Source organism: Nicotiana attenuata, unplaced genomic scaffold (assembly GCF_001879085.1).
Source record: "Nicotiana attenuata strain UT unplaced genomic scaffold, NIATTr2, whole genome shotgun sequence".
NCBI lineage: Eukaryota > Viridiplantae > Streptophyta > Magnoliopsida > Solanales > Solanaceae > Nicotiana > Nicotiana attenuata.
In genome coordinates, this window is record NW_017670881.1 from 295,920 (window position 1) to 306,726 (window position 10,807).

Sequence of the window (10,807 nt, forward strand, 5' to 3'; positions counted from 1 at the left end):
TACTTGGATCTTAAATTAATAAAACTACACCATAATTGCCTCAATATCCAAATCTTATTCATCAACTTGTCTTCTTCACTTAAAACCAAACGCCTGCAATTTTTTACATTTTTATTTTTCAGAGCACCTTCATTTTCTCTCACAAAAAAAAAAAAAAATCATCATTACTCTAAAATTCTCATGTTCTTGAAGTCTAAGGGACCATGCTAAGGTTCTGTAATTTATTTCTCATCTTCTATACAATAGTAATTTTTTTTACTGCAGGCAATATTGAAGCACAAATTGGTCAGCTTCCTAAAGATGAAGGTAAAAAGATTTTAACTTTTTCTTTTTGAAGGTAATGTATGTAAAAGTAAGAAGGTTGATATCAATTATCTTGATTGCAGTGGAAGTTCTTAAAGAAATAGCTACTGAATTGGGGAAAAAAGACTGGGATTTTAAGCAAAACCCTTGTGATGGGAACTCAAATTGGAGCACACCGAAAAGGAAGGATATGCCTCTGTATAACAATACTCTTGTCTGCAATTGCACTTTCCCTGATGGTCTTTGCCATGTACAAAGCATGTAGGTTTCCATTTTCCTCTCTTCTTGTTTTTTCTTTTAAAAAAAAATATGCTCTTTTTGTTAGTACTGTTTTTCATGGTTAATTGGTGAAGGGAATATGGACACAAGTTGGTTGATTTTTGGAAAAAATTAATTGTATTTGAAGTTAAGTTGAAAAAGGATATTTGGAAGTTTCAGGTTTGTTTGGACATCAAAACACAATTGAAGTTTTGTGAATTTAAACTTAAATAACTTGAAAACTCCTAAAACCTGTTTTTCAAACTTCCAAATTCCATGCTTCAAGTTTGAAGTTGAAATAACGAGACAATTTGATAAACAAACACTAATTTTTATGCGTTGTTTTCAATATCCACATTAATCCTCAAGATTGCCTCCTCCAAGATCGTAAGTCAGGGAAAAGGAAATTGAGGGCCTTAGTAGTTTGGATTATTTCTACTGATCTAGTTGATACATCGATTACATAAAATTTGTTAAATGGTAGTCGATTACATAAGAATTGTGGCGCGACTTCAAATCTCCGAGGACATGGTTCTGGATAGGAAGGTGTGGAGGTCAAGCATTAGGGTTGTAGTTTAGGAGGGAGTCGAGCATTTTTCTACTTTGTTTCCGGGGGCGAGACTAGGCTGATTATGTTTCGCCTTGGGTTGTTAGTGGTTTATGTAGCTGCAACACTTTTTCCTATGGCATTTTCTGGTTATTGTTATTGCTTTTACATTTATTTTCTGTTTTTTACGTTGCTGATTTTATTTTTCTGGCTTCTGTTGCTGCCACTGATCTGTTGTCTATTGTCAATTGTTCCTTTGCTTCTTCTTGAGCTGAGGGTCTTTCGGAAACAGCCTCTCTACCCTCGGGTAGGGATAAAGTCTGCGTACACTCTACCCTCCCCAGACCCCCACTTGTGGGATTTTTACTGGGTTGTTGTTGTTGTTGGTAGTCCTATTAGGTAAAAGCGTTTATAATAAAATGGTATTAGGTTTATTGTTAGAAAACTATGTGTTTGATCTAAATATTCAAATATCACATTGATGAACATGACTATTTCTGGAAAGATTTATCTGATAGTCACTTCATTGCATTATGAAACTGATCGAGTTTATATAAACCAGATAGGCTTATTTCTAAATGCTGGTAATCTGACGGTGGCTGCTCTAATTGTCAACAGATTTCTCAAAGGACAGGATCTTGCAGGTGTCCTCCCTGCATCTCTGGCGAAGTTACCATATCTGAAGAAAATGTACTGAGAGCATCCAGAATAATTGTTAGAAAACCAGTTTGAAATTTACTTGTTCTTAAAATCATTATGGTTTAACCTTTTCTGCAGTGATTTCAACCGCAACTACTTAAGTGGTACAATACCCCCTGAATGGGCGTCTACCAAGTTGGAGTTCATGTGAGGCAATTTATTCATTTGGCATTGAAATGTATACATACCTTTGATTCCATACTCTCATGAATTGGATGTTTAATTTCCAGGGTTGTTTCTAATAATCGGTTATCTGGGCCAATCCCAGAGTACATAGGAAATATGACCTCACTTACGATTATGTAAGTTCCCTACCTCCATTTTTCTCAGATGGACTGACTGTACAAGAATACTTGAAATTTCCTGAAGTCATCATAATTTTTCAGGAGTTTGGAAACAAATTTATTTAATGGATCGCTTCCAGTGGAAGTAGGGAATCTGGTCAATTTACAGAATCTGTAAGTCAATTTACTTCATCCATGCTTAGGAAGGACACCTCTCCCAGTAGCTTCGTCACTTTAAATGACGGAGTGATTGGTCTTAAAATACAGTGTGCTTCTACAAAGAGCAGATCAAGTGTGAGCTGGATTGCATTCTAAAATTGATGAACTTTGATTGGTGCAGCGTTCTCAGTGCTAATAATTTCACAGGAGAGTGGCCAGTGGAACTGAATGATCTGACGAAATTGATTGAACTGTGAGTGCATTTGAATGTGCATCTAGGATGAGATTTCTAATTCTTCTTCCACAAATGTTAAGTTGAATTCCTGCATTTCCCTTTTGTCATCAATACAGTAGGATGAGCAGTAACAGCTTTGTTGGGAAACTGCCCAATTTTAAGAGTTGGAAAAATCTCCAGATGTTGTGAGTATTTTCATTTGTAAATTTTTGTACAAGTTAGAAAATCCAGTAGAAATTTATTTGTCGTATATGCTCTTTTAACAGAGAGATTCAAGGTTCTGGATTTGAAGGACCAATTCCACCAAGTATTTCTAATTTGACCAGTTTGACTGAACTGTAAGTTTACGCCATTTTTCTGGAAACTTTATTTTGCTTTTTCCTATGTTCTTATGATTAGGCTAAGTAGAAACCAAGATAATTAACACTCAGATGATGCATATACAGAAGAATCAGTGACCTGAAGGGAGGCGCTTCAGAATTTCCACCACTTAGAAACATGACAGGCATGACTAAATTGTAAGTACCTAATAATTTGGGAACTATGAGTGGAGTTTCCGACACATCCTTTATCAAGCAACGTCATTTTTCTGAAACTAAGTTTTGACTGCAGGGTTTTGAGAAGCTGTAATATAGACGGGAAGATTCCTGATTTTGTAGCTGATATGAGCGAATTACGGTTTATGTAATTCCACTACTTTCAATGTATTTTTGAATTTATTTTAAATGTTTTCCTTAATGATCTATTTTTTTCCCTTTTCCTGTTATTCAAGCTGTGGATATCCACTCAAAGCATGAAATTTGTGCATGTCTGATTCCCTTCAGAACTTTCTTTTCTTCTTCTTTTAATTCTACAAGCCTCTTCTCTTTTTGAATAGGAGAGGACTGAGGGTTGTTGAATCTTAAAATGCAAACAACATACCTCGCTTTCTTGAAATAATATGATCTTCTTGAAAAGAGAAAGAAGGTAAAATAAGAAAAGGAGATGATACAGTTCTCTACAAACCTGTCGTCTGAACTATCCATTTTCTCTAACCTTTATCTAACCTTAATTAAGCTTTTAACAATTGTGCTATAGTTTGTTCAGCCATATGGGATTGAGCATTCTTTTGGGTTTGACTCTGTTTATTTTTTATTGCAGAGATCTGAGTTTTAACAAGCTTGAAGGAGGGATTGCAAATATCGAAAGCCTGACAAACTTGGAGGCCACGTAAGTCAGAATGACATGAAGATTCCTATAACTACAAGTGGAAATGTTTCTTTTGCATCTCTATTTCATTATACTAGTCTTGCTATGTGAATGTTGATGGTCCATCCATCAACATTCTCATAGCCTCTCCGAATGACCAAGCCCTTTTCTTTCTTTTGAAGTAAAGCAGAAAATAGCCTCAATGACAAAACAGTCTTAGATGGCAAGGATGCCAGGAGTTCAAATTCAAATGCCTTTACATGAAATTTCTTATTTTTTGCCCACAAAGTCTTGAGATTTTGATGTTAGATAGTTTGTTTATAGCTCAGTAATATTCTCCCATGAGCTGCACACAAAAATTAGTCTTCATGTTGGTTGGAAATCACTTTCCATTTTTGTGGGTAGCTGATAGATGGTGGTTCTAGAAGTGATTTCGAATTTGATAATCTCTTCTCATATTCTTGAACATGTAGTGCAGATATTGCATTTCAAATTTGTGACCTCTCATTAAATCAAATATTTGCTGCTTGCTAGGTATCTGACCGGCAATGCTTTTGTTGGGCCAATTCCAGAGTGGCTTAAAAGTCGAGATACTAGATAGTAAGTTCAATTCTGTCTTGCTTTTTCATTTACACTGGTCATTCTTCTGATCCCAATTTAAAAAAGGACCTGTATAGCTTTATGGTAGGATTATATAACAGGGTGATAGATAGAGAAGGCAGCATTAAATGTCACAACCAAATGTGGTTGCTTGCCTAGAGAATCAGATTAAAAGGTCCTTCATTTTCATAGTTCTCTTGTCCGGAACATGAACTACTGGGTCTTGTCTGTGTAAGTTTTTTGTGAGGAAGACGGGTAGCTTGTGAAAATGAGTTGGATGGGCAAGAAATAAAGATATTGAGATTTAACTTGCTGATTGTCATTAAATTAACTGCATTTAAAGCTGTTTTCTCTAAGTGAAGGCACAAGCTCTTTTCTTCCCTCTCATTAGTTTGAAAATACTTGATAAACTCTTAACCATGTCAGATACCTTGTATGCAGCGTGATAGACCTTTCCTACAATAAGTTCGACGAGAGCTCTGAACCATCTACTTGTCGGGACAACCTGTACGATCCTTGTGTTTCTTATGCTTTTCTCCTGTTTTCTTTTATATACACACGGTTCAAATGATTCCACGTTTGGTTTTCTTTTCTTATCAGAAACTTATTCAGAAGCTTTAAGGGCGGGAATTTTGTGTAAGTGTTTAATGTTAAAATAAAATGATAAGAACTAATATTCTCTTGAAAAGGACTTATCCTGTCTGACACCTCTTTCAACTACTTCAGAGAGCAGGGGAAGTGCTTGTCAATGAATCCATGTTCAGAGGGTGAGTACTCACTGTTTGCAGAGCTTTAATTTCTATCCTCCATTTAAACTCATTTGTTTGATATTGTTCCATCGTGCAGTAGTGCACCAGTTTCTTTTGACAATCGTCAGAAAGAACTAGGAAGGCATAATTTGGTTCCTTTTGTAAACTAGATAGATCATGGAAAAAATTGAAGCACCAGAAAGTTTTGTCGACAATCTACAAGAAGGAAACAGTTTTATCATTGTCTCATATTTCTGAAATACATTCATTATCACCAGTAACCTTTCCCTGATTTTAATATTGCAGACAAGTACTCACTGCACATAAATTGTGGTGGAGGAAAAGTTATTATTGGAAACACTACTTATGAAGCAGATGAAGACTCAGCAGGTGCTGCAAAATTTGTTTACTGGAAAGGGAACTGGGGAGCCAGCAGTACAGGACACTTCTGGGATCGTATCATTTCATTGAATGACTACAAAGCAGATAATGTATCTGCTATCAAGGGAAACGAGTCTCAACTTTACATGACAGCTCACCTCTCCCCTTTATCTTTGACTTACTTTGCACGTTGTTTAGCAAATGGAAGCTACACTTTGACACTTCATTTCGCAGAAATAGTTTACAGAGACAACCGATCTTTCCAAAGTCTTGGAAGACGGATATTTGATGTATACATACAGGTGAACCAACACGTCAGAGAATTAGATATAGTAAAATATCCAATTAGCTGCAGCTGACTTAGTTTAACTGGGTACAGGATGAATTGAAGTTTAAAGATTTTGACATTGAAAGAGTAGCGGGAGGAGTTGATAAAGCCTTGAAAGAAAAGTTTAATGTAACTGTAAAAGATAAAACTTTAGACATTCGCTTTCAGTATGCTGGAAAAGGAACTACATCAATCCCAAGTAGAGGAAGCTATGGTCCTTTAGTATCTGCCATCTCTCTGGAAGCTAGTAATACTCTGTCTTCACTTTTATTTCTTACATGTAGCATCTTTTCTCTTATTCTCTTCTTTTCTGTCACATAGCAAGATTAAGTCTGTTTTACAAACCAACACCGCTTGCATCTTATGTAAAAACTAAGAGCTTTTCAGATTTGGAAACAGATTACAAGACTACTCTTGATTATATAGTTGAAGCTCAAGAAGATATAAATTAGATATTCTCTCGTTGAATAACTTAAGCATAATATCTCTGATTTCTAGCATACAAATAAATGCCAGGGCGTCTAATATTCTTGAAATTTTTGTTCTGTAATGTAGACTTCAAGCCCCCTCCTACACTGGGGAACTCTTCTAATCGGAAAAAGAAGATTCTAATTGTAGTTGGAGCAGTGATGTCTTCATTAGCTCTCATTCTGATGATTCTCTTTGTTGCTTGGAGGAAAAGAAGAAACAGGAAATTGATGGAACAAGGTGATTCTAGACCTCAACTTTTGCCGATACCTGACAAATAGAATGTACTTAAAACTTTTGTCTGTTGCATTCTGGGTGATTCTTGGTGTTATTGCAAAATTAAGTGACAACTGGAGTGATTTTTGGAAATTGAAGTGCATTTGAATCATTATACCATGTGGATACTAGGTGTAATCATCATTTTCTAGGGAAACCACAACATATAGGGAAGACTTCCCGCCACATTAAACGTATATGTCCATATGCTATCCAAATTCATGCTTTCACTCGTAAAGTGTGGGAAGACAAGGGTGATGGTTATGAGTCTGAAGCTGCAAACTTTCCATAATCTTTTGGATGCTTTTCAAAGTAAAATTTTCTTCATTTATCTTGTGGGAAACTAACATCCTAAACTTTTTGTTTTTTACTGTTGTGTAGAATTAAGAGGACTAGATCTGCAAACTGGTATATTTACTTTCAGACAAATTAAAGCTGCCACAAATAATTTTGATGCCGCAAATAAGCTTGGTGAAGGTGGATTTGGATCTGTCTACAAGGTGAATATGTATAAGAAATCTCATAATTCTTCCTTCTTACCCCTCCCTGTGGAATTCCTAGTTGATTATATCGCAAAATAATATATTAACTTCATCCATTTTTGGTTAATGCTTAGGGTACACTAGCAGATGGTACTATAATTGCTGTCAAGCAGCTTTCATCCAAGTCAAGACAAGGGAACCGTGAATTTGTAAATGAAATAGGCATGATGTCTGGTTTACGTCACCCAAATCTCGTCCGACTCTACGGATGCTGTGTTGAGCGGAACCAACTTTTACTAGTTTATGAGTACATGGAGAACAATTGCCTTTCCCATGTTTTGTTTGGTAAGTGCTATTCTTCATGGATAACGTAAGGTACAAGTCAAAAAGAACACTAAGCCAAAAAACGAAAGACAAGTAATGATCCCATTCTCCCTCAGTAATGTAACTGGAGTAATTCTCAAGTTTATATGTTCATCTGCGTGCATATGTACTTACATATATGTGTGTCTTTGTGTATGAATATGTGCCTAGTTTCAATTTTACAGTAAATTGAAGGCAGGGGCGTATTGAGTGTGTTGGCGACGGGTTCAACTGAACCTCTACTTTTCGACGCGGAGTAAAAATATATATGTAAAAATTCATTAAAATTGTATAAATAGTAGATATGAACTCATAACTTTATAAATATAATGGATTCAATGCTAAGAACTTTAAAAGTTGAACCCATAAGATTTAAATCCTGGATCCGTCCTAATTGCAGGTCCTGAAGAATGTCCACCAAAACTGGACTGGCCAACTAGGCAAAAGATCTGTGTTGGCATAGCTAAAGGCTTGTTTTACCTACATGAAGAATCACCTCTAAAGATCGTTCATAGAGACATCAAAGGAACCAATGTACTCCTTGACAAAGACCTAAATGCAAAGATCTCAGACTTTGGTCTGGCCAAACTTCATGACGATGAGAAAACCCATATCACCACCAGGGTTGCTGGGACAATGTGAGCTTCTAAACTACTCTCACTGATTAATCATTTTTTGTCTTCATAATACTCCTTTTTGAATGTCAACCTTTCCATTTTAGGTCATGTCAAAGTTACTTCAGTTTTTCCTGAATGAATCCTTACTCCTCGTATAGTTCCAAAAGGTTAAGGCTAGCACCTTTACTGATACCAAGAGTTAAACAGATTGTCATTTCACATTTTTCTTCAAAGCCACTCGTCTTTAGAAATTCCATGTTTTATATTCCAACTATAATAAACTAGTAGATCTCACATCATTGTTCTCTTCAAAGTCATGTAAGTCAAACTATGGTAATCAGTTTTACTATAGTGTAACAAATAGTTCTGCTGTCCATTCTTATTACCTAGTTTAAGCTTTAAGTTCCTGAAAGTCAATCTTGCATGAGTATTAACTTTGTTGCCTTGTTTTGCAGAGGTTATATGGCCCCTGAATATGCACTCTGGGGTTATTTAACATACAAAGCAGATTTGTACAGTTTTGGGGTGGTGATATTAGAACTCGTCGCTGGGAAGAACAACATGAAATATAATCCTGATGAGAATTACGTCTGTCTTCTTGATTGGGTAAGAAACCAGCTTCTCTTGATATCAGTTCCATGAATAGTTAACTTCTAAACAATGTGTCGGTTTTCTTGATGAAAACTTCATATTGGTATAAACAAATGTGCTGTATTTGATCAAGTAGGCTTGGTAGTATTTCTCAAGTGTTCCAATTCCATCATTTTGCTTACTTCAGGCCCTGGTTCTACAAAGAAAAGGAAAGTTTTTGGAGCTAGTGGACCCAAGATTAGGTTCCAATTACAACAAAAAGGAGGCATTGAGGATGATTAAGGTGGCCTTACTATGCACTAATCCATCTCCAGCATTAAGGCCAAACATGTCTACAGTAGTGAAAATGCTTGAAGGTCGTTTAGACGTTAATGAATCTAACATAGATTCAAGCGCCTACGATGATGAATTTAATTTTCAAGGATTAAGAGATAAATATGATGAGATGCAAGTAAACTCTAGTGAAAACCAATCACTCTTTCGTTCAATTGACACGAAAGAGACTGAACGCTCTTCTTCTACCTTCACTTCTACATCTACCTCTGAATTCTAGAGTCTTTCTTTCTGCTCAATGTTGTATTGAAAAGAGGAAAAACGATGAAGGAGGAGATGTTGATCCTACCACATTATATTTTTTTTTTTATTGTTGGTTTTCATAGTGAGTAAATATATGTTCATAGCCTGTTGTTAAGCTTCTGTCATTATTTTGTTTAATTGAAACCTTACTTCAATAATGAGATTTTATCATTTTTTTCTGTTCTTTTTTCTCTTCTTGCCACTTTTGTTTCAAATTGGAAATTTTGACTAGTTCAGTATTACTGATGAAACACGTGAATCAAACTCTGATCTTATAAAAATTCGAAGCGAATAAATAGTTGTACACTATTATATAACCTCTTGATGATGTTAATGGTTTGAACAACTTTCAATTATAAAATAAGAAGTGAATATTATACTAGCATACCTTTAAAGAAAAACATAGACATTTACTTGGAAACATGTGCTTTGACATGGACTATGTATACATGTGATTTAACACGTCGGAGAATTACTAAGCCGAATACATTCGGAGACACTTAAAGTTGATACGATTTTTCATTTAGATACCTAAACTCAAGGGTGTTCCTATTGATCACTTATACTATACGAAACTTATTCTAATTAAGCACTTCTTGCTGAGTTGGCACATAAAATGAGTTTCACCCAATATAGCCGCGTGAAGACCCTAAAAACAGATTTTTTCTTTTTTTTCTTTTTTATTTCCTTCTTCTTCTCTCTCAAAACCAAAACAGATCTGAGGCAGTCCCCATCTCTTCACTGCCGGAATGTGGCAAGAGAAACCGGCGGCCTCATCCTCTCCAAAAAACCAAACGAGCACCCCTCTTCTTCTTCAACCCTAAGAAACCAGCTACACCCCATCTCCTCATCTCCAGCAGCAGCCGCAACAAACCAGGCAGCCCTTTAACTTTGTGAAAACGAACAGGATCAAAATGCATAGACAATAAGAGTTATGACACCACATATCCTGGATCGGAAAAGAAATGGTGCTTTCAGCCACAGATGGAAAGGGGTGAAGCCCTGAAGATGGAAAAGGAAAGCCTATAGCTTACCCGTCAATATCAAGTTTCCTCAGTAGGTAAGGCCCCTGCTTAGTCTTGGATAGCTCTGATTGGCGAGGTAACATTTTCCGACACTATTGTTTCTCTCAGAGACAAGTTACTAGCAGTGAAGCACTTTTCAACTGTAAATGAACCAAATGGGTGCATTGAGAGCTCACCAAAATGTCCTCGAAGAGATTTCCGGCCACCACGCTGCCGCTGGACTTCATAATCGGCGGCTAGCGACCCATTTCCTGATTGGGCGTAAATTAAGTTTTTCTTTTCTTTTTGAGAATGTTATTTTTATTTTGTTTATTAAATAGATTTAACATAGTTTTTCCCTTTTTTTTTACTCAAAATAATATATGTCCTTTTTTTATTCGTCATTCGCCATGTCAGCAGCGAGTGCATTGCACAAACTTTGTAAGTTTGGCTGATTGTTAAAGAAGTGCTTAATTGGAATAAGTTTCGGGTAGTATAAGTGCGCAATAGGAACAACCTTGAGTTTAAGTGTCTAAATGAAAAATCGTGCCAATTTTAAATATCTCCGTATGTATTGAGCCAATTACTAATGAAGTTATTTTCATATTGGATGCATCCAACCAAGAGAGTTAATAAAAAACGACTGGTGTTCTTGTCGATGAAGGATAGGACATGATATAGCCGGTTTGGGGTGGGGGT

General features: G+C 36.1%; 1 protein-coding gene across 2 annotated transcripts; it reads left to right on the forward strand.

Annotated features, from left to right (window-relative positions):
* On the forward strand, window positions 1-9,288 carry LOC109244174 (probable LRR receptor-like serine/threonine-protein kinase At1g07650). 2 transcript variants are annotated; one of them, XM_019411221.1, is made up of 24 exons: window positions 1-306; window positions 387-564; window positions 1,727-1,798; window positions 1,886-1,954; window positions 2,038-2,109; window positions 2,194-2,265; window positions 2,432-2,503; window positions 2,602-2,670; window positions 2,752-2,823; window positions 2,932-3,003; window positions 3,098-3,169; window positions 3,626-3,694; window positions 4,208-4,273; window positions 4,715-4,780; window positions 4,874-4,909; window positions 5,000-5,040; window positions 5,329-5,705; window positions 5,783-5,978; window positions 6,287-6,439; window positions 6,857-6,975; window positions 7,092-7,302; window positions 7,721-7,958; window positions 8,393-8,543; window positions 8,716-9,288. In XM_019411221.1, the coding sequence occupies exons 1-24, from the start codon at window positions 204-206 to the stop codon at window positions 9,079-9,081; spliced, it is 3,012 nt and encodes a 1,003-aa protein (XP_019266766.1). In that variant the 5' UTR covers window positions 1-203; the 3' UTR covers window positions 9,082-9,288. The 2 variants fall into 2 exon arrangements, with proteins under 2 accessions (XP_019266766.1, XP_019266767.1); XM_019411222.1 differs by lacking the exons at window positions 1-306; window positions 387-564; window positions 1,727-1,798; window positions 1,886-1,954; window positions 2,038-2,109 and having other exon boundaries at window positions 2,196-2,265; window positions 2,359-2,503.
* Window positions 9,289-10,807: the final 1,519 nt, after the last annotated feature.

Coding starts and splice junctions, on each gene's coding strand:
- LOC109244174 (XM_019411221.1), top strand. CDS start 204: ATGCTAAGGTTCTGTAATTTATTTCTCATCTTCTATACAATAGTAATT. Junction 2,504..2,601: donor CTGACGAAATTGATTGAACT/GTGAGTGCATTT, acceptor TCATCAATACAG/TAGGATGAGCAGTAACAGCT. Junction 5,706..5,782: donor TATTTGATGTATACATACAG/GTGAACCAACAC, acceptor AACTGGGTACAG/GATGAATTGAAGTTTAAAGA.